Source organism: Colias eurytheme, chromosome 21 (genome assembly GCF_061535395.1).
Source record: "Colias eurytheme isolate Ceu_HAF_F1 chromosome 21, ilColEury1 Martin Lab GWU primary, whole genome shotgun sequence".
Lineage (NCBI taxonomy): Eukaryota > Metazoa > Arthropoda > Insecta > Lepidoptera > Pieridae > Colias > Colias eurytheme.
Window position 1 is genome coordinate 6,105,172 of NC_143000.1, and position 24,522 is coordinate 6,129,693.

The 24,522-nt window shown below is 34.1% G+C and overlaps 1 protein-coding gene across 2 annotated transcripts; it reads right to left on the reverse strand.

Moving 5' to 3' along the window:
• Nucleotides 1-500: 500 nt before the first annotated feature.
• Tango5 (Transport and Golgi organization 5) lies at nt 501-23,826 on the reverse strand. 2 transcript variants are annotated; one of them, XM_090114133.1, is made up of 9 exons: nt 23,690-23,826; nt 10,178-10,278; nt 8,659-8,772; nt 5,536-5,635; nt 4,308-4,489; nt 2,870-3,070; nt 1,764-1,988; nt 1,147-1,445; nt 501-764 (listed from the first exon to the last, which is right to left on the reverse strand). In XM_090114133.1, exons 3-8 carry the CDS (start codon nt 8,754-8,756, stop codon nt 1,184-1,186), a joined length of 1,068 nt encoding a protein of 355 aa, XP_089970259.1. In that variant the 5' UTR covers nt 8,757-8,772; nt 10,178-10,278; nt 23,690-23,826; the 3' UTR covers nt 501-764; nt 1,147-1,183. The 2 variants fall into 2 exon arrangements, with proteins under 2 accessions (XP_089970259.1, XP_089970260.1); XM_090114134.1 differs by lacking the exon at nt 23,690-23,826 and adding an exon at nt 13,136-13,271.
• Nucleotides 23,827-24,522: the final 696 nt, after the last annotated feature.

A 24,522-nucleotide genomic window follows, 5' to 3' on the forward strand; every position in this document is an offset into this window, starting at 1 on the left:
CAACATCCTCACAGTAACGCTATGACTAAGTGGACAGCTTACAACTGTAAATGCTTACGATTTTATAGTAAATATTTTAGAATTGCGACACAAAACATCATTATCGCATAGTATAGAGAGAGCAAGTAAGTTATCTTCGAATAAAGGTACATCGCGGGGTTTGTATGTACGCAGAGATCATGTACGCCCCAAGTTCATGTATGTACATGAACGTACATGTACGTACGCACGTACGCAAGCTTGTCGCACGCACACAACGCTCGGTTCCTTCTCATGGACCGTTATCATTAGGGCCGTGCTATTACTGTGAGCGGTCGGTGTTTGTTCATACAATTATTTAAAACTAGCGGTCCGCCCCGGCTTCGCCCGTGGTACATATTTCGCAATAAAAGGTAGCCTATGTTCTTTCTCAGGGTCTAAAGATTGTCTGTGCCAAATTTCATCAAAATCGGTTAAGAGGTTTATGCGTGAAAACAATACATACATACATACATACATACAAACCTTTCCTCTTTATAATATTAGTATCGTGACAAGTGACAACCCTGCGCTTCGGGAGTAGGCCTACTTGTTCTCTTTATACTATGTTTATCGTTTTGTAAGCATGTCCGTGTGTTATAAATAGCTCGTATAGTCTATGCTCGGTGTGCCTATGGTCCGAACGCTGGCCATAGATCATAAATCTTGCGTCGCAAGAGTTTTTATGAGCGACAAGTAAAACTCGTACTACCGATGCTGACGAATTTTATCCAGTCGCCGCCGCGCTGAAAAACAATATTTAAATATAATTACATATAAAATTGTTGACTAAAATAATATAATTTAGTATACCACTATTATTATATTTAATCCAAATACAAACTGGCTATAAAGATAACTATTATGTAATATAAACTATTTAATAAATCAACTATTTGGACAGCAAAATTAGATCTAAAAGGTAAATTAAATAACAACTACCTATAACTGCTTATCAACTCTATAGCCTACTGCTTATCAATCTATAAAAAAAAATACATAATATTTATAAATTTTTAAAGAAAATTTTTTCTATTCTTTATATTATCTTTTCTATTTATTCTTCTTATATATTATTTTTAGAATTTGAATGCTATAAAACTAAATATCAAATTCAGCAACACTTACCGAGACCAACAACCGAATCGCCCGGCGTCCTCGTGCCCTATTCCTTCTTCTTGCCCTTTTTCTTGCCGGACCGCTTGCTGTAGTTCTGCGCTAGCGCATTCACTATCGACACCACAAAGTATAGAACCATCGCCAATACGAATTTCTCTAGAATACTCGATAAAACTGAACCGTTGTTTTCTGGCAGAGACGCGTTGTTCTTGTGAAGTTTGGTTTTTTGGTTGCGAAGGAACTCTAGTAGGGGCGCTTCTAGTTTTGGTCCAATGTACGGTATTCTTTCGACCCATTGGAGGACTTGCCTGGAAAAATAAATTAATTTTAGTATAGTTAATAATTGTATGAAATATAGTGTCCAAAAATTACTTTATTATACAATTCTTACAGTTAATGTTTTACCAGCTAGATTATATTTAAGTCGTCAGCTAGGCTATGTGAGTTTTGAAGATTTATTTAACTAAAAATTAAGATAATACTAATACCTTTTGTACTAGTAAAATGAAAGAATTTTAAAGACACATGAGATTTTAGTGTTTTTTTTGTGTAAGTGCTATGTATGCTAGTTTTAAAATACCTCGTACGCAGCTGTTAACTTACAATACTTAAAAACCACAACTTACCCAACAAGCGTCTCATTAAAAGCGACAATAACGAACATCTTCTGTATGTGCATCTTTATGACCGCTTTGCCCAATAACGTGGCTCCGAAAAACGTCCAAAACGGTACAAGGAAATGGCCACAAGTCAGTCCGGCGAGATCAAAGAGGGGGTTGGGAATGGACGCACATGCTAATATACCGGCGAATCCCACGCGCTGTACTAGCTTTTGAACCATTTGTTTTGCTCTGAAAATAGGATATTTTATGAATATGAATATAAATAAATATATATAATATCTTCATTCATTCATTCATTCATAAATAAATAATTAAATTAATATTCAGGATAATTAATTTTCACACACGGCACGATCTGATCCCATAGTCCATACTAAGCTTTCGCTTGTGTTATGGAAGCCAGATGGTTGATAAACATACATATATAATTGTAAATAAGTAAGTACTTAGATAAGATAATTATCACCCAGACACAGAGCAAACATCTATGTTCATCACACAAATATTTGCCCTGGGTGGGAATCGAACCCACAACCTCTGGCTTGGAAGTCAGGGTCACTATCTACTAAGCCAACCGGTCAGTCTAAATAACATGACTAGTTCCCTTTTCTAGGGAAGGTAAATAAATGTGCAAAAATACTAACAAGAAAATGAAACCTGTTTTTGTCAAACATTTTACACCTGACTCCTATCTCGTAACTGTTATTGACATTATACCAAATTACTATTTTTTAACGCACTGAATTATTGTTTTTAACATATCCCATATCTATGTTAAAACTTAACTTACTTAAGCAAAAAAAAATGTTAACAGATATTCTTTACTCTAAAACCTAAAAGTTAAACTCTTCACAGAAAAAAGAATCTTTTTGAAGTGAAACTTCTTTATCGGGGTTGGAAAAAAATTTAGTGTAACATTTTTTCGTTACGCGTGACATTTTTCCGTTACGCGCCATCTTTTTCTTATCCCTACCTCGCGGGATTCGACGTATTTCTGTAAAGTTGCATATAGTAAATTATTTTTTGAAAATTAAGGTCATAAAGAAGTTTCACTTCTTACATGTGTACACTAGTACACGCACACATTTTTTCTAATACTCGTAACTAACCTGCCAGTCCTCGAATCATCATTCGCGTTCAATTCAGCCACACCCCCTCCAGACAATCTCGCAGCTCGAGCCATAAAGTATGGGGGTAGTTCCCCCAGGGCCGTTCCCATACCCCACATCATTGACTCTATGCGCACTTTGGCCATAATATTCCATATTGTTACAGGCTGCGTAGGGTCCACCGACGCGGGACAGATTATACTGAAAGAATAGTTTTTTTTGTTAAATTATAGGTAATATTTCATAAAGTAGGGAAAGTGGATATCATGGATGTACCACTAGCTGTGCCCCGCGGTTTTACCCGCATTGTTCCATTCCTTTTGTTTTCCGTTGGTCTTTGCGTGATGCTATCTAACACCGAAAGAATTTTTCAAATCGGACCAGTAGTTCCTGAGATTAGCGCATTCAAAGAAACAAACAAACTCTTCATTTTATAATAATAGGGCGTATTCAGAAAGAAAGCTTGAAACTTATAAGCGCTTATCGGCGCTTGTCATGTTCATATATTTTCCTGCGCGGGTTACCAGCACTGACAGGAAAATATATGAACATGACAAGCGCCGATAAGCGCTTATAAGTTTCAAGCTTTCTTTCTGAATACGCCCTTAAGTAGTATAGATTACGAATGGTCAATGTAAGATTACAATTGCACTATGTTGAATGCATTGCTCTATCGACAAATGTAAAATATTAACTGAACATTATGCTCAGTTCAATAACAATTATGATGAAACACGTCGATCTGATTTACACAACGGAATTATTTTGCAAACATATGTTATTAACACATACGTGAAACTATTTAGAACAAACACATTTTGTCATAAATTATCATAATTTTCTATAGTATTCATTTGCACTTATGACATTAAATCCTATGAAATTTCCACGACGGAGGCAATGAAAAAAAAATTAAGAAATGATTTCAAGACATTTTATACGGCACGATGTCATCTTTTGAAACTATGTTAAGCTGTATGTACTACGGGAACACGTGCAGCCCCGTGCCGGGATCGAATAACACACTCGCTTAGTGACACCCACCGACCTTACTCAATGATAACCCGCCAGGAGAACACGACCAAAACCGTCTTTTCCCTACAACATCCTCTCCCAAACTACCAAATACTCACTCGGTGGGATACGGCGGCTCGGGGAAGTTGAGGCCGCCACACTCGTACGCGGCGAACGTCACGCGCGCTATGTGCGGGCCCAGGTACAGCAGGAACGTGTGCAGCCCCGTGCCGAGACCGAATAACACACACGCCTAGTGATACCCACCCACCTTACTCACGATAAGCTCAAAAGAGCAAGAATACGACCCACATTCATAAGAAAAAACACAAAAAATGACAAAAAATCAACGAATTTTCTCTCAAAACGCGTCAAATACCAACTTTTCCCTACAAAATCCTCTCCCAAACTACCAAACACTCACTCAGTGGGATACGGCGGCTCGGGGAAGTTGAGGCCGCCGCACTCGTACGCGGCGAGCGTCACGCGCGCTATGTGCGGGCCCAGGTACAGCAGGAACGTGTGCAGCCCCGTGCCGAGACCGACCGACGAACATACGCCCAGTATCACCCACCAGCCCCACCATGCTAGTGTTAACACTGCTTCCTGAAATAAAAAAACATTTTTTGTAAAAAAATTGTAAAAAATTGGTTGTCTGTAAAGTCGGTTTACTGACGATAGTTGAACGTGACAACGTCCGATTGTGCTTCTTTGTCACTCGTTCCGCGCTCTCGCTCGCACTTCAAGCCTTACACGGAACGCCTCAAAGCGAGGTAACGCCGCATGAGTCATGTTTTTTTGTGCGTGCAGCCGGCTCTATCGAATTATAAGACATTGTCACGTCAAAAAAACATTTTTTGTAAAGATTTTTTTTTTGCAAGGAATGCGGAGATATGAACGAATAGTTGGATTAGAGTAAGGGCGGCCGTACACGGACCGCTTCAAGCAGTTGAGACCGACGGCTTGAAGCCACGACCGCGCGGTGAACTATGGACATTCATTCACTGCCGTATACGGACTGCTCGAGCCGTCGCAACCGCTTCAAGCCGTCAACTGCGCGGTTTGTAGCGACAACTCGAGCAATCCGTGTACGTCGCTCAGCCGTTAACTGCTCGAGCCGCCCGTGTACGGCCGCTCTAACAGGCGTGATTTGCATGTCATGTAACCCAACTTTATGTGATTTTCAATAATAGTATTAAGGCGCTACCCGGCAATTTCGACTATGTTCAACCTCTATAAAGTCTGGTACAACATAAAGCACAATACCGAAAAAAATATATAAAATAGGATGGTCTTTGATCTTTAATTGCTCGCGAGGACTTTTTTCCAAAGTTAATAGATTTCTAGAAAAAAAATGTGCCGTGGTAATCGATTTTTCCGCAAATCCTCTATAAACTTCGTAACCTGCTGACTTAGAGCTCTGAAAATTTTATGTTTAATAAATTATCAGTTACACAACAGTCCCTGACGAGGATTTTTTGTTTCACTGATTAGTATCTTTTTAAATACAAAATGCGAGGAAAAAAGAAGGTGCAGCGGGAGAGGTTTGAGATCCGTCAAGTATGGTCAAGGTTATTAGCGCATGTAAAAGCCTTAAAAGCAATTTTTTGGTGGTTATATTTTTTAATTGGTTATTAGTAAAAAATACATACCTGTACATATTTCTGATGTGGTCCATTAATATAAAAAGAGACGGCAATACCGCTGACTAGAACAACTATAGACGCCGCTAAACCCTTGTACGCTAACAGTCTGAAAATTTTTAATAATTTTTTTAATAAAATAGCAATAATGATACCTACATTAATATTATTCTTTATTTTGATGTCACTTTATCATACAATGTCTTGATTTCACAGGAAATAGGTACGTAACAAAAAATATATGTATAGGCCAATTGTATGTAATTACATTATACATATTATTATAAATGATCACTCTTGCATTCTTAATAACTAACTTCTATCATAAATGTCATTCTTCTTATGGCATGTACAGTCACGAGCAATAATATATGCCTAGGGGGCGATGTGCAAAAATATCTGTCACTAGAACTAATTCAATAATATCTGTCTGCCCGTATACAGCAAAAATATCTGACATTAGTAGGCAGCATAATAAAGTGGCATCAAAATTATGTGACGAAAATGTTACAGCAAATAATTGTGACAACCTCTCACGGCATAAATATGTGACATCAACTAGGAAGCAATAATATCTGACACAATTTCATATTTCTGTATTTTGCATCGATTCCTCATACAAATCTATACTAATATTATAAAGAGGAAAGGTTTGTATGTATGTATGTATGATTTTCACGCATAAACTACTGGACCGATTTTGATGAAATTTGGCACAGATAATCTTTAGACCCTGAGAAAGAACTTAGAGGCTACCTTTTATTTCGAAATATGTACCACGGGTGAAGCCGGGGCGGACCGCTAGTCATAAATATGTGACATCAACTAGGTGGCAATAATATCTGACACAATTTCATATTTCTATATTTTGCATAGATTCCTCACAAAAAGCATAAATATGTGACATCAACTAGGAAGCAATAATATCTGACACAATTTCATATTTCTATATTTTGCATAGATTCCTCACAAAAAGCATAAATATGTGACATCAACTAGGAAGCAATAATATCTGACACAATTTCATATTTCTATATTTTGCATAGATTCCTCACAAAAAGCATAAATATGTGACATCAACTAGGAAGCAATAATATCTGACACAATTTCATATTTCTGTATTTTGCATCGATTCCTCACACAAAGCATAAATATGTGACACCGACTAGGTGGCAATAATATCTGACACAATTTTATATTTCTGTATTTTGCGTCGATTCCACACTAAAAGCATAAATATGTGACATCAACTAGGAAGCAATAATATCTGACACAATTTTATTTTTAATTTAATATTGAATTAATACAAAATAAATATAAATTTTATTTTAACTACGTTGTTTTAAAACATTATTACCATATTAATTAATATGTGCCGTCGTTGTATACTACATATTGTATGTCTAGATATTACATATATCCTACTAGTTTAACACCCGCGGCTTCGCCCGCGTTTTCAAAGAAAAACCCGCATAGTTTCCGTTCCTGTGGGATTTCCAGGATAAAAGCTCTCATAAGCGTTAATCCAAGTTACCTTCTATGTGTGTGCTAAATTCCATTTTCTCTTTTATTTGTGTGAAAGAGTAACAAACATCCTTACATGATACTCACGAACTTTCGCATTTATAATATTAGAAGGATATCATATCATGACAAAATTAAAGTATTCATATACATACTAATATGAATGCCCACTTGGGTAGATTTATTTTATTTGAAGGTTCAGTGTAACCTTCATGTATTACATATTTAGAAATTGTTTTGTCACATGTTTTGTTATATTTGACGTTAGCGGCGTTTGACACGATTGCTCCGTTATTCATTTTCATTTACCTACTAGCGGTCCGCCCCGGCTTCGCCCGTGGTATATATTTACGTTTTCTCTACATAAAAACCATCCTCGTACTTCAAGGAATATAGTAAAAAAAGAATTATCGAAATCGGTTCAGCCGTTCTCGAGTTATGCGCTTACCAACACATTTTGCGATTCATTTTTATATATAAGATAATAATTAGCCTATAATATTGCTATTATTTTATTGAGTATCGAAAATTATGGCAAGTTATCATATTATCGTAATTTTATTAAAAAAAAATATTTACAAAATATAATGTGTCTTTTGTTCATATTCTTACCCCAGCAAAATACATAACACTAATTCAATAAATAACGTTTTGCCTTTTTAAAATCCTATCCTATCTTATCCTACTAGTCCTACTATAATCCTACTTCCTATCCTACTAATCTAGTATTATTAATGCGAAAGTTTGTGAGGATGTGTATGTGTGTGTGTGTGTGTGTTTGTTACTCTTTCAAGCAAATACTACTGAACCGATTACAATAAAATTTAGCAGACAAATAAAGGGTAACTTGGGTTAACACTTAGGATAGGTTTTATCCCAAAATTCCCACGGGATCGGGAACTATGCGGTATTTCTGTGAAAACGCAGGCGAAGCCGCGGGCGGAAAGCTAGTGTCACAAATTTATGCTTTTTGTGAGGAATCAATTATATTTTACAATATAGAAATATAAAATTGTGTCAGATATTATTGCCTCCTAGGTGACGTCACATATTTATGCTTCGAGAGGTTGTCACAATTATTTGCTGTAACATTTTCGTCACATAATTTTGATGCCACTTTATTATGCTGCCTACTAATGTCAGATATTTTTGCTGTATACGGGCAGACAGATATTATTGAACCCGTTCTTATGACAGATATTATTGCTAATCTGCAAATGGTAATATATTTATGCTTCTGACTGTACATCAGTACATATTATAATAAAACAATAAGTATTTGCAATATGGGACCGAATTTTGGGGCACTATAAGTTATAATAAAATACTAATTTTGGTTTCGCTTTTATTGCAGAAAAAGAATACTTAAATGCCTGTAAAAGATCCTCTTTTAACACAAACCCTAATTTTGAATACTAGTGTTTGTTACTCTTTCACGCAAATACTACTGAATCGATTATAATGAAATTTAGCACACATATAGAGGGTAACTTGGATTAACACTTCGGGTAGGTTTTTTCCCGGAAATCCCACGGGAACGGGAACTATGCGGCGGAAAGCTAGTTATTAACAATAATATCTAGTCTTACAAATTATTTAATTAAATACCTTCGTAATCCAGTTGAGCACAATATAAATAATTCCCGGAAGAAATACTCAAGTGTGGTAAACGGTCGCCTCCATAGCACGAGACTGTCTGTATCCATTGGAGCTGCTTTTATTCTGAAAATAAATCATTAATCATTTAACATCATTAATTGTAAGCGTATTATAAAGTACAGTAATTGTTATTAAAATTCCAGGCATGATGAATTTATTTTGAATAGTATAAAACTAAATATTAAATTCAAATTCAATTTCAATGTATCATAAAAGAATTACATAGAAGAAAAAATGCTCAAATCTCGTATATAAAAGTGTACATATTTTAAATGTTTTATGCAAATATATCGATTGAATAGTTGAATAATCGAGAAAAATAGTGTTAAAATTTATATTTCTTCGAATCGAACATTTCTCTTGAAATGCTATCGTCTATAGTTTATTACTTTTTCAATGAATTATTGAGTGTTTCTTAATTAATGACCCATTTATAATGGATTCTTCAACTACTTATGTAGTATTTTAAGAAAATCAGCACATAAAAGAAACAGACACAAATTCTTCTGTAGCTTAAAAATAACTCTGCAAATGATACTAATAAATAAATGACCTTTCGAGCGGGATGGTAATTTTCGGATAAAATTTAGAATAGCATAAAGCTAGACGAATGAAACAACTCCAAACATGTTTCGATAGTAAGTCACACAAAACGGGATAATAAATTATTTTATTCCATGGCAAGATACTATAGTATGCCTAAGCATTTCTGATGCCAATGGGTAAGTCAGATAGTCTTTGATTGGAGCTGAAATAGATAGATAATTCATATTCCATATTATACAAAGGTCAAAGATACATCCTTAATATTATTGAACATTCATGTTCCTAAAAATATTTCTTTAAATTAACGTGTTGACGTATATAAGATTTTATAAGGCTCCGTTGATTGAGACAGTAATTTCATCTTCATAAAATATGTCGTATTACCAAAACATAAACCGAACTGCCTGCTTTCGTTACATCATTATGTACCTTGTTAGGGAAGAATCAACTGAGACACGATCTCAATTTCCGAACGCAAACAATGAGTTTACTTTTTACGTTTTTAGTCTTTATACATACATTAATCTTGATATTCTTCGTAAAAACTTAGTGCGTAGGATACTAAGGTATTACAAAGAATTTAGGTTAGGCAGTATATTTCGGAGTTTAATTTAAGTGAGTGCTCTGTTTTCTAAATAATGCTCGTGAAAATTTGACGTACATCAACCATAAACCACGTCTCCAAAAATATAACAATGGTCATCTCAATGTTCTTTAAAACCTTCATCTCAATTTTATTTTAAATCTCATAATAGGAATTTATCCTACAAAATGTCCCTCATGCCAGTGTAGGTACGTAATTTTGAACCTTAGTGTTACAGCATTAAAGCCTCATAATGTAAATTTAACATACAAAAAATACCCTCATTCCTGTGCACACAATTTTGAACCTTATTACCATAGACCTAAAGTATTAACTTACTTTATCTCCTTAGGATGTGTATGGTGCAGACCGTTGCGCGTACGCTGCTCCGTGTCCACTTGCACCGCAGCCGCCAGCTTGTAGTACCCTAAGCGGGCGAGCTGAAACAGTCATATAAGTTACGCACTGGTTGGAAAGAGATGGATATATGTTTCATAGTTCATTTGTGATTTAGGGCTGTAATGGGTTTTACGGGTTCTAACAATATCTAGTGCTATTGAATTAGAAAATTAAGGGGTGAAGTTTAAATACTAGCGATAGTAGGTAGCTACAAATAGATTGCTTATCAGAGAATCATTGATTGATTCATTATTTGATTATTGCAAATACGGATTAATGCCAATTGCAATTTAAATAAGTTCACATTGCAATTTCTTAAATTTAAATTTATAAAACAACTCGTAAAGATTTTACACCGGATATGAAGTACCTAGATGATAAGTTTCATACATTTTCATATTCAATTGAACAGAATAAGAATAATACGATCAGATTGCAAAAACAAGAACATTGTTAGAACAAAACGCATGTAATGTAGGTATAATAATATTGAAATGTCAATCTATGTGATAAAAAATTAAAATCAGTTCCGGATAAGAAATTATTATTCTATTCGTGTTTGATGTGGATTAAAAATTCAAGGCTATGTTATGAAGGTGCACATAGTAATTCGAATACCTACGATTACATCTCATAGCAATTATATGGAAATGAAATTGTGTGTCATTTTTGGTTAAATAATGATATAGTGTAGATAGATAGTACCTACCTATAGATATACGAATACATAATATAAAATAATGATCTAGAATCTATATTCTAGAAAATTTGAAATTGTCCTATGAAATCTATAGGTAGGTACCTAGTTATATCTCATATTAATAATGATTAAAAAAGTTAAGCACATGTATTCGGATACGTTAGACATTCCCTTCATAATAATAATAAATAACAATGGCATAATAATTAATAATAATTTAATGCTGTTACAACTCTCTACAAAAAATACACACGCAAACATAATACACACACGCACACACACATAGAAATCAAAGATCCTTCTAATATAATATAAACAATGCCCTTACACTAGGTATACCGTATATCAATATACAATTATGTATGTATCTCTTGACTTGAAAGAAAATCACAAAAACCATTGAGTTACTATGTAGTGTACTACGTAATACGTACTAGAGAGGGCATCGCTACTAGGTACACTATTTGTAACACGAGTTAGAGTCAATCGTCTCAAACCAATTTTTTTGTTACATTGATTGGTTTTATTTGATAAGTTTATTCATATTTTTTAAATAAGATAAACAATATTTTTTTGTTTTGTATCTACAAAGTGTATATGACTCACTAGCCGCCCCGCGCCGCCGCGCTTGTCGCACAGATTTTGTTCGTGGTGTCCTCTCTATACGTAGTAATAATATAATACCTCAATGACAAAAACACATGCATAATTAATACACTACATAATGAATTCGGCGAACAAACAAACATAATTAAACCGAGTAAATAATGATCATTAATTAATTTCATATTATGATCAAATTACTACGCTCAATTGAGATTAATTAAAAAGTTTTTACTTTCATAATTTAATTAATAAATGAGGTATATTTTATTAGAATAACCAAAAAGTATTCAGTTTTATGAAGCTTTGTAATAAAATAATCTATACTAATATTATAAGGCTGAAGAGTTTGTTTGTTTGTTTGAACGCACTAATCTCGGGAACTACTGGTCCGATTTGAAAAATTCTTTCGGTGTTAGATAGCCCATTTATCGAGGAAGGTTATAGGCTATATTTCATCACGCTACGGGCAACAGGAGTGGAGCCACGGGGGTGAAACCGCGCGGAGCAGCTAGTTTATAATAAAATCCATGGTCTTTAGACCTATGTTTAAAATTAAAAGCAATGCTTTATAAATAGACGGTACTTTGAAAATTGGATAAAATATATTATTTAAAAGATTTTGTAATAATCTGTGCCATTGAGTGTTTTATAGTTGTATTAAAAAAATCCCTTAGAACGTAAAATTAATCATAAGAAGGTTACGAGAAATGATAAGATATTCTTATCAGCAGTTATCAGGAAATATTAATAAAGAAAAGGTCGATAAATCTCTGTGATGTCCTCAGTTATTGCTTTATTTATAGTAAAATGTATCTAATTTAAGCTGTGCTATAAGTAATACGAAACGGGAATATAGAAATGTATTTTCATAAAAGAAACATTTTCGAGACGTGAACGAAGGACAAAAGTTTTTCGTTCATTTTATATGTATAATAGTGTCCGAATTAAAATATGTAATTCGAAATAATAGAAGGACTGTGCTTTCATCAATCCTATCCTACTAGGTATTTATAAATTCGAAAGTTTGTGAGGATATGGATGTATGTGTGTTACTCTTCCACGCAAATACTAATGAACCGATTACAATGATTTTGCGCACACATATACCTAAAGCTGAAATGTTTGTTTGTTTGAACGCGCTAATCTCAGGAACCCGATTTGAAAAATTATTTCGGTGTTAGATAGCCCATTTTTCGTGGAATGATATAGGCTATACTGTATATATCATCACGCTAAGACCAACAGGAGCCACGCGGGTAAAACCGCGAGGCACAGCTAGTAATTGATAAATCAGCTAGTGAAGTGAATCAATAAAATATTTAGCCATAACTCATACATAATGTACTTAGATACACTATGATATAATTTTTACGATTTGCAATTTACTAGTAAGTAGGAAAACCATGCATTAATATGACAGTATAAATTAATTAAAACCAAGCTATTTATCGTGTCCACTGTGTACATAGTCGGTCATTAAGCTCCAATACATCGTTATGAAATTAATGAAGCGTGACTCTCGCGCCGATAATAGGGGCTATTCATTGTAACACTGCACACGAACTAAGAGAAACCAAGTTAAATATGCTTACACTTATCTCTTCACTTTAAACCGCAGTAGTAAATATAACCATAGATAATAAAATACGTAGTTACTACGTAACAAAAAACTACGTCAATCACTACACTACGAACGACTTATTCCGCGTCAACGAAACACGTTTCCACCAAAGCGCAAGTGAAACTGTTCTGAAGACTGTGACATCACAAAGCATTTCACTTTCAAAAAACCAACCATCTATCTATAGCTTCTTATAACTCTCAGTTCACTTTCGTTTGAGGTCACCTAATCGTGTTTATTCATGATTTTACAAGAAATCATTTATTAGATAAGAACGACGCCGACGCTTCGTTTTCTTAGAATAATTTAAATGAAACTGAATTTAAAATTATGCGATTAGTAATTAGTTTCTTTTTAATGCAAAATGTACAGAGGAAACCATGCTACCTGTATAGTCATGTAAACAAATGTAATTAGGTCTTCTTGAAATAATTTAATTAGACAAAGGAATAAATAATGCTACAGCTTATAAATATGCACAGGTTATTGACCACAGTACATACATTAAAAATAAATAAACGCACAAAGAAGATTTGCCTCGAAATGACTCGGCAGTTTATGAAATATAATGTGCATGTGCAGACTGCAGATAACGCTTACTAAATCACTTTAATCATATAATTTTAATTATTAACCTTTGAAATAATTCTAGTGTAAAAAAATTAAGTTCTATAAAATGTTCTTTTTTTCTGTGGTCTCTTATTTTTTTTTTAAATATATCTAAGCATAGTATGGCACAATGGACGTGAAGTTCCTATTTATATCTCAATCGATTTAGTGTAAACAATATTTCTAGCTCTATTGGTCGTATTGGACTTTAACATTGTCTCCTAGACACGTAAAACAATGTACCAGACGCGTAATTTATCGACAACAGCTGAATGCTGATTGACGTGGCGTTACTCCAACACGGCTTTCTTTCTCTTCCGACAATCCTATTTGCATTCGAATTTGAACTCTAATGAGACAATCATAATGAGCATACTAGTATCGATTGTGTTAGATTGATTTGATAAAACTAACCTTAATACTTCAATGTTAATGGCGAGTTTATTGTTAGCATAAAAATAGTGGCGTGATCGTCGCGTGCGCGGTGTATGAGGCGTGGTTGTGCGGACAGAGCTAGTGACCTGCATAGGGTACTCCGTGCTACGTATGCAGTGATTATGCGTTAATACGGAAGCATATTGCTTCCGTTATTTATTTTTTCGATTACGGCTTGTTGCTAAGCAGTGATAGTATTCTTCATATCACCGCTATAAGCTAGACTCACTAGAGGATGTAGTAATTGTTACTGAGCCGTACTTAATTGGCTTGATGTTTTCGTTTGAGAAAATGTTCTATGCAATGTTGCGAGTTGCGACCTTGGCTTGTCCACAACGTCAGCGTTGCAAATTTGCAAATTTTTCAATTATAAATCATAACCGATTCATGATAAGCACTTCGTTTCTACAACAAGGGATATAGGACATGGGAAAGAGTCAGATTTATTCGCCAGAAGTAACTACATCTGTCTCGTGGTAAATTATTATGATAACTTCAGTCAGGCTGTTACTCTTTTTACATGAAGCTAGTGAACTGATTAAAAATTATATAAAGGTAGGTAATGTTTAAACAAATTTAATAACGTTAACGAAGTCGCTTGCAGCGCCTAGCATAACTTTAATATAAAAGTAAATTCAGCAATGCAGTTCGTTATAGTTGTTTGTATTTTCATATATTGCAAACTAAATATCCTAACGAACCGTGCACGCTTTGAAAGTCGTATGACTTTAGTACTTTCACATTTACTTTCAAACCAATTTACTGCGAGTGTGAAAGAACTTCCTAATCTTAGGAACATACTTCTCTAGTTTTAATGATCCCTCAATTCAACCTTTTCCCTATAATTTTCTGAGTTTATTGCATTTGAATTGTCTCATATGTGAAACAATATTCAATTATAGTTGCTTCCTTTATATCTGTTTAATTTTCATTCGTTATCATTAATTCTCTCTATCATAGATCTTTCATTACTCTCCCGATTAGTTCATTGGCGTTAAAATGCTTTGAGACATGACTTTTCTTAGATCCCAAAAATTGAACATCAAAGGGTACTCATTCAATTTATTCACAGTGAAAAACAGAAGACACAATATGTTAGATGTACCCACATGTCAATTTGTTTTCCCATTAACTCTATGAAAAACGACCACAAAGCTTTTTAGGTCGGCACTCGACAGTGGCGATGAAATAAAATTTGTTGGAAAAATTGAAAGTGCTGTATTCTGCGTTGGTCACACATTAATTAGTATTAATGATGTAATCTCAGCCTTATTTAAATTTGTTAAGATTATTATTTTTCGTCTATAAACTTATATGTATAAGAGATATATATTCTAATATTATAAAGCTGAAGAGTTTGTTTTGTTTGAACGCGCTAATCTCAAGAACTACTGGTCCAATTGGAAAAATTCTTTCGGTGTTACATATATGTAATAGCCCATTTATCGAGGAAGGCTATAGGCTATTATAACATCACGCTAAGACCAGCAGGAGTGGAGCAATGCGGGTGAAACCGCGGAGCACAGCTAGTACTTAATAAAAATAAAATATCAAAAGAAAAAATAGAATAAGAGTCCAAACTGACATTTGGCTAGATATCATTTGCTGAGGAAGTACTGTGCTCGGATCTTTAAATCTAAAAATATATTAATATTTTCTTCTTTATTGCCTTGCTATCTTTCGGCAAACATACTATCCCACTTGTCTAAACAAATCTGTCTACGCGATAACATTTATGGCTCACAATGTTAGCAATGATTTATCATTACTATAATCAAGTGGGGATAAAAATAAATTATACGCATGAAACATTGACCTAATCAGCCAAGCGTGTGTGCCAAATCAGTGACAGTGAATGACAATAGTTAGCCGAATGTTTAACTGATATAAGATATTTATAAAAACGTCCTAGTTATAAAAAAAAAGTATTCTGTAAGTAGAGTAGGTTATATTAGAGTCGTCCGAATAAAAACTCTTTTCCATTTCCCAAGGGATTTTAAATGTTAATACTAACATTTGTTTGGGTTGTTTTTCGCAAAGTTCTGAAAGTTATGTTATTATAGGACTAACTGGCTGTGCTCCGCAGTTTCACTATCTAATCGGATAAAAAACCCTTTATGTGTAAATTTTTGAAAAATAAAAGCAGTATTCGTTTTACCGTCATTGACTATTTTGAATTCAATGGTGTGGTTTAATGTGAAAGTGTACCAACCACACAGACACACAGACATACTTTCGCATTTATAATGTTAAGGTAGGGTACTAAATTGCTACATTTCACCCAAATTAGTTTCGCAGTTTTGCTCGGAAGATTAGTACACATCATCACGGCGATTTTATAGTTTTATTTCCCTGATTTTTGTGTCTGAAAGAATGGTTTAAAATCGAAGGTACAAATTATTAAACTTCATAAGAATCAGACCATTAGGCCATTATTCAGAATTTCCTGCTTATCGATTTAAATCGAATTGAAAAGTTTAATTTACGCATAAGACACGAACGCAAGCTATTTTGAACAAATAATTTCTAATTTGGCGTTACTGCGGAGGGTCTCTTACAGTCAATAATCAATCCCACATTCAAGTCAATAGATGTAAATTTGAATGTAAATAACTCAATACTGAGATAATTGCACACATACCTATCAATAATAATAATTATATTTTATACCATGTATTGTCGAGCCAATTTAAATGTATCTACAGACGCTCCGATTTGGTTGGTGCCAACCATATCGGAACCGACAAGGCAACCATTCCAACATTGCTACAGATTGTCCGACGGTTGGCCTTCCAGCTGTCAGTTGACCATAGAGTAATATGTCAGTTGACCATAGTACGAAGAGAATGGGCTAAATTCTACTATAGAAATAGAGAAAATTACAGTCATATGCGGCTCTTACAACTTATTTTTTAAGGTTTTTAATGTAGCCGCACTGTCAATTTTTTTTAATACTTCTAACATAATAAAATACGCTTGATTTCTGGCATCTCTATTTGCGTAATCTTTGTTACTTAAGTCCCACAAACAGGGAAAGTCTTTATATAGTTCCAGCAATTTTATTAATATGTCACGTTCGGTGACCGTAACTCCCTCGGCGTTCATGTTGACGTCCTACACCGGCGGCGTTGCGAATGTGAATGAGCCAATTACCTATATTACTCTATGGAATGAGCCGATTTGGTCGGAACAAAGCTTCCAGACGTTCCAATTTGGTTGGATGGGATAGGAAGTTGGTTTGGTCGGTATCGCCGGCGCATCCGACCACGTCAAACCAATATTAATAATAATTATGTCGGACCGACCGCTCTCTACACTTTCCGATTTGGTCGTGGTCGGATGGTTGGCACCAACCAAATCGGAGCGTCTGTAGATGCTATAATAGGCAACATTTGACGTCTATCAATTTTATCTTCGAAGAGAGGTCACCTGCTTAAAAACATCGATTAAAGTGAATTAATCGATACGGATTTGAAACATTTGTCAATCGAATTTATTAATTTATGATGATTTTTATTCACAAGTAATCAATGCATTCGATTCTAGATGTCAGATTTCGATTTTAAATGTATCTACAGACGCTCCGATTTGGTTGGTGCCAACCATATCGGAACCGACAAGGCAACCATTCCAACATTGCTACAGATTGTCCGACGGTTGGCCTTCCAGCTGTCAGTTGACCATATAGCATCTACAGACGCTCCGATTTGGTTGGTGCCAACCATCCGACCACGACCAAATCGGAAAGTGTAGAGAGCGGTCGGTCCGACATAATTATTATTAATATTGGTTTGACGTGGTCGGATGCGCCAGCAATACCGACCAAACCAACTTCCTATCCGACCCAACCAAATTGGAACGTTTGGAAGCTTTGTTCCGACCAAATCGGCTCATTCCATAGAGTAATATAGGTAATTGCCAATTGGCTGAGCCAATTTGGCTCATTCACATTCGCAACGCCGCCGGTGTAGGACGTCAACATGAACGCCGAGGGAGTTACGGTCACCGAACGTGACATATTAATAAAATTACTGGAACTATATAAAGACTTTTCCTGTTTGTGGGACTTAAGTAACAAAGATTACGCAAATAGAGATGCCAGAAATCAAGCATATTTTATTATGTTAGAAGTATAAGAAAAAATTGACAGTGCGGCTACATTAAAAACCTTAAAAAATAAGTTATAAGAGCCGCATATGACTGTAATTTCTCATAGAGTAATATGTCAGTTGACCATAGTACGAAGAGAATGGGCTAAATTCTACTATAGAAATAGAGAAAATTACAGTCATATGCGGCTCTTACAACTTATTTTTTAAGGTTTTTAATGTAGCCGCACTGTCAATTTTTTTTAATACTTCTAACACAATAAAATACGCTTGATTTCTGGCATCTCTATTTGCGTAATCTTTGTTACTTAAGTCCCACAAACAGGGAAAGTCTTTATATAGTTCCAGCAATTTTATTAATATGTCACGTTCGGTGACCGTAACTCCCTCGGCGTTCATGTTGACGTCCTACACCGGCGGCGTTGCGAATGTGAATGAGCCAATTACCTATATTACTCTATGGAATGAGCCGATTTGGTCGGAACAAAGCTTCCAGACGTTCCAATTTGGTTGGATCGGATAGGAAGTTGGTTTGGTCGGTACCGCCGGCGCATCCGACCACGTCAAACCAATATTAATAATAATTATGTCGGACCGACCGCTCTCTACACTTTCCGATTTGGTCGTGGTCGGATGGTTGGCACCAACCAAATCGGAGCGTCTGTAGATGCTAAGAGTAACGCGTCTCTGGTATTTAAAAAGAAAAAAGGTTTATTGACACAAAATTGTAGTGACGTCAGTTCTTCAATTCAGAAATTGTAAATTATGTTTAGAATGGTTTTATCAGTAAAATGAAATCTTAAAATTACTTGTATCGGTCATTATTATTATAAATATGTAGTCGTAATTGAAAAAAGTTAAGCAAATGTGCAGTTCTAACAAAACGAAATATCATGTTATTCTATGTCGTCGTTACTAGGTTACGTTCTTGAATTTTGTTGAACTGTCAAATGTTGCCTATTAAAATGGCTCTACTATAATGACATGATCAGTAAGTATATCAAAAAACAATCTTTGGTTAAATAATGGTAAAATTACCAATTAACCATACGAAATCTAAGTTTGTTTTCCTGTTTGATTGTTTGAAAAGGCGACATAAACATTTAAGGAACGATAATTTTAATTCAATATGCAAGCTTTAATGTGTAATCGTTGAATGTATGAGTAGAAAAATATATTATAAAACCTGTACTGATAAAAAATATATTGCAGAAACATAGTTAGACCTTGAAATGACCAGGCAATATCTGTGCGAATATAGAATAATTTAATATTTAGATATTTCTTTTTTAATTATCCATAATTAATACATAATATGTATTATGAAAGATAAATGATAATATGGCCTAGTTTACTTCATGCCTTCAAATTATCAAGCTTAATTTAACTCACACAAAATCTATTTAACTGAAAAAATTAAATTCTAATATCTATGAACAATCAGCATAACCGCGGCAAATCATAGCAAACTTTGTATAGATAAGATAATTTTTTACTTCATAAAGTTGTTGTATCTTGAAATGATTGTGCAATATCTGTATAGATTTTAATAATCTCTCTATGTACATGAATCATATTTAGAATTAGGGATGTAACGATACATGATTTTGCCGATACGATACCGATACCGATATTTTTAGTAATGTATCGGCGATACCGATACCGATACCGATATCGATGGCTTGGTAGAAAAATAAATATGAAGTGAATTATGCATAAAAAGTTACCAACATTTAACAGAGACAACTGTTAATCGTATTCTTTTAAATAAAAATGCCAAATCAAAAAACAACAAAACCATTTATTTTAGTATTATTATTTTACGAAGTCAGTTAAACTTTAAGTAATACACATACAATCAGTACCTAATAAAAGTTTACTATTCTGCCATCCTTTAACTAGAAAGCCGTTAAGCCCACGAAGTGAGTTTCGAGTAAATGGCAAAAAACACGGAAATCGTTATTTCTTAAAAATTATGACACTTACAATAATTATTGTGAGATACATCGATCGACATTTAATTATATATAAATATTAGTTTTTACCCAGAAACTGTTATAATTTATTTTTAAATTCACTTTTTCTCGTTTAGTTCAGCATATAATCTGAAAATTTTAACTATTTACTGGACAAGCGTAACCATAGCGACTTTTTAGCTAAGTAATTTAGTATTTTTATTTTCATTTTGTGATTTATTTTATTTAGTAATAAAATGCTTACCTAAAACGTCGTTAAGCTACTATAACTACTTTTAAGCTATGACTTTCGTTTCAATTTAAATTTCAAAAACTTTATAATCAGCGTTTAAGGGTTTTTGGATGCTTTTGTACTATGATTCTATATAGTTGTACTAAATTTTAATCTTACTAATGTTAAAAATTTGCTGCTGTCTGAGGCTTTGCTCTCGGGAATTACATCCTCTAGGTCAACCAATGGAAAGGAAAAGGATCAAAAGCTTTTAGGTTTAAGTATTAAGGATTATTAATCTAAATTAATGGTTTTAGCGTCTTATTGTGAGTAACAAGTATTTTAAGCTCTTTTACTAAATTACTCTTTTAAGTTTTCGATAAAATTAACCTTTATTTCTCGTCATGTTCACGTTTATTTCATTCCAGTGGCTCATTAAGGGGTTAAGATTGAGATAAATCTTCTCGCTTTTCTTTTTTGGAACCGTATATTCATTTAGAATTGCAATTTTAACGTTATTTTATAAATATTCTTCTGCGAAGCCATCATACGAGTCACGGATATGTGAGTACATATAGAACCACAAACAATGTAAACATAAATCGTTTCCTGAAAAAAAAAAAATTAAGACTTGTGCACAAGGTTTTTGAAAAAATACACCCTGGTTTCAATAGGGCTTCAAGCTCTTACATGTGGGATGCTCTTAATAAATAATGTAGAACCGCTTATCAAATGATTAGAAGACTCTTTCATCCACATTCAGAAAATATAATATACCAGAATATGTGGAAAATAGCAGGAGGTAGAAAACTTTTTATTTGCTACAATGTAAAAAATATAAATCTTAATAATCTAATACATATAAAGATAAGAAAAAATAGCAATAGTTGCAAAATGGACTCCCCGTCAGCGGGTCAAAGGTAGTGTACTCCTAACCATTTTTGTATCACCATCTCTAGTACATTGCTTGACAGTCGATTACTAATTCCACCCAAGGGGTAAATTACATAATTAATAAATAGTTTTAAAAATTAAATAGTACAGACTGTCTTTCTTCTCTTTCTCGGTTACAGAGACAAATCAGAGTCTAAACAGAGAAGTACGATTGAAAGTTCGCACTGTCGTAACCATTACCTACCAAATTTTCGTAACTTTGACTTGTTATATTTTCCGTGATTTAGCTGCTAGATTGTTTAAAACTTAGTAAACCTGATCAGAAACAATACGTTTTGTAAAAGAAAATCAAAAACAATCGGTACTCTGCTTGGGAGCGACATTATTTCATCATCACTCTCATCCCCAAAACTGATGCATCACCAGAATCGGATAACTGCCTTTTAGCTAAAAAATGAGGGTTAGCTGCTTTGTAGCTAAGCAAAAAAGTGTTATTAGAATTTTTCCTAAATAAAATTACTTAAGTAAAAAAGCGTTAAGGGCGAGTAACTGCAAATAAGGTAAGGATTTCCATTGGAATCGTTATATGAAAGCATATCATATTTAAAAACGTTATCACGTTAAAAATTAAAAAAATTCAAAATTATTTATTTCTTTCCTTTACATAAACAAATTTGTGATTGGAACACTCCTAGTAAGCAAATAAAATGCTTGTGTCAGGAGGTTCCGCTCTTCCTTAAAAAATATCGGTATCGGTTGATTTATTATCGGCGATACCGATATATCGGCTTGCCGATATATCGGCCGATATATCGGCATCGGTATCGGTATCGTTACATCCCTATTTAGAATATTGATTATCAGCTTATTTACTGAACTTTAATATTCACAACTACATCAAATTAAAATGATTATTATGATATTATTATGGTGATTAACACACTTGAATTGGCAAACAACTAATGGCTGGTTCACACTTTGATTAGTGTGAGTGCAGGTGATTAGTGCGAGTGCAGGTGTGTAGTGCGAGTAGTGTCCAATTCAACTGCGAGTGCAGGTGATTAGTGCGAGTGCAGGACAATGGTGAAATTCGCGACGCTACACACTACGCTAAACACTCCTGTCCAGACGTGTTTAGGCAGGCACACTGCGAGTGAGGGGGAAGGGAGGGCGCGCGGGACGTGGCTACTCGCAGTCCACTCGCAAAAAAATAGAACACGCTTCTATTCACTTTACTACACAGCCTACTAAACACTCGCACTAAACAGTCGCTGTCCACACGTAGTACTACTCATCACCTGCACTCGCACTAATCAAAGTGTGAACCAGCCATTAGGATTATTTATTATACTGTTTACATTTCATCTTAACTCATTAGCAAACACAAATATAGGCAAGCCTAAAACAAAATTATAATGGTGATTAAATAACACATGCATCATCAGGAAATTACCTAAAAACTACAACTATAGCAAAAACTGCAAAAACAAATATAAACTCCAAAACTGAAACAAAAACAAGCGTGATGCAAAACTGACTGGCTTTGAAAAATCAAATCACACATCAACATACAACTAGCAATATACCAGCTCATTTTTGTTGCCCGACGTCCGCTGGCCTCGTTTCCTGCATTCCGCTCTTAGCTGTTCCTTATTCATTGACGCCAGAGCTTCTGGACTGAGGTTCTGGCGTACTTTGCCATTGTCAGACACAGAGTTTTGGCGCGGTATAGCTAGAGATGCAGCTTGGTTACGAACACGACGATTGCTAGCTAGCTTTGTCATTATTCCTTTGACCGTTCTGCTAAGCTTAAGCTATTTATATATCTTCATTCTAACATCCCGGTAAGCTCTTTCTCCCAGTCTTGGTTTGCACAAATATCACATAAGCAACAATTCAATTCATTTGTTAGTTTTTTTTCGAAACACGTAAAAATTAAACTATAAAAAATTATAATATAAACACATTGGAACGAAAACAAAAATAATAAAAAGGGCTACAGGGTATACTCGTATGTATTTTTAAACTGCTGTTATAAGTTTAACCTTTTAAACTTAGTCGGAATATCGATTTTAAACGATGTTCATTGAAGTGTATCTTCTATGTTGTTTGAACAGTAATATTGATTGCGTATACGAGTTAATCATTAATCAGCATTTACTATAAAAAGCCACTGTCAGCCCCTAATAAAATAAGCATAATAAATTAGTAATTTCATTCGGGACAGTCAGCAGAATTTGATGCAATTTCTAACCTAACAAAAATAAAATTGAACAACAAAATATACTTACATTAACAAATTAACCCACGAATTAAATAATAATTTTTATTATTTAGTTTTTAAAATATTTCATGAATAAAAACGCACAATATTATACATAAATTTCTTTTTTTGTAAAACACTGTCACTCCTCATCAATAACCACGGAAAACTAAACATAATGTTGCCACTAGCTAGTTATTAGTTACCTTCCTCACTGAACCGGGCTAATCGTTTTTCGTTTTTAATTTATAAAATGATATTTACGACATTAAATGTACTCAATATAGTAAATATTGAAAATTAAGGATAATTTAAAAATAGAATGCAGCAGCTAATTAACAATGCATTGATATTATTTGACTTTTCCAAATTCCAATAAGTAATATATTTTTAACTAGTGGCAATCTTTCGGCGACACTGACGTGTTCAAAGATTAAAGATTAATGAATTGAAAAAATTTAAATAGTGCGCACAGATGTAAATACATACCTAATTATGTTAACTTTTTTCTTACGAGAATTTGTAACGAATATCCCTCTCATATTCGATGTTAATAATTGTGATTTACTATTATAGTAAAATTCAATTTAATATTATGTTTTTACTCCGTTACGTCTCTCATACTTCTATACTGTACTTATAACTAACTGCGCTCCGCGGTTTCACCCGCGTATCTCCGATAAATGGGCTATCCAACACCGAAAGGATAATTTTTCAAATCGGACTAGTAGTTCTTGAGATTAGCGCGTTCAAAAAAAAAAACACTTCCATACATTAACTCAATGGAAGTGTTTTTTGTTTAAATATGTACTGCGTAGTACATATTTACTCAATGAACACTTCATCTTTATAATATTAGTA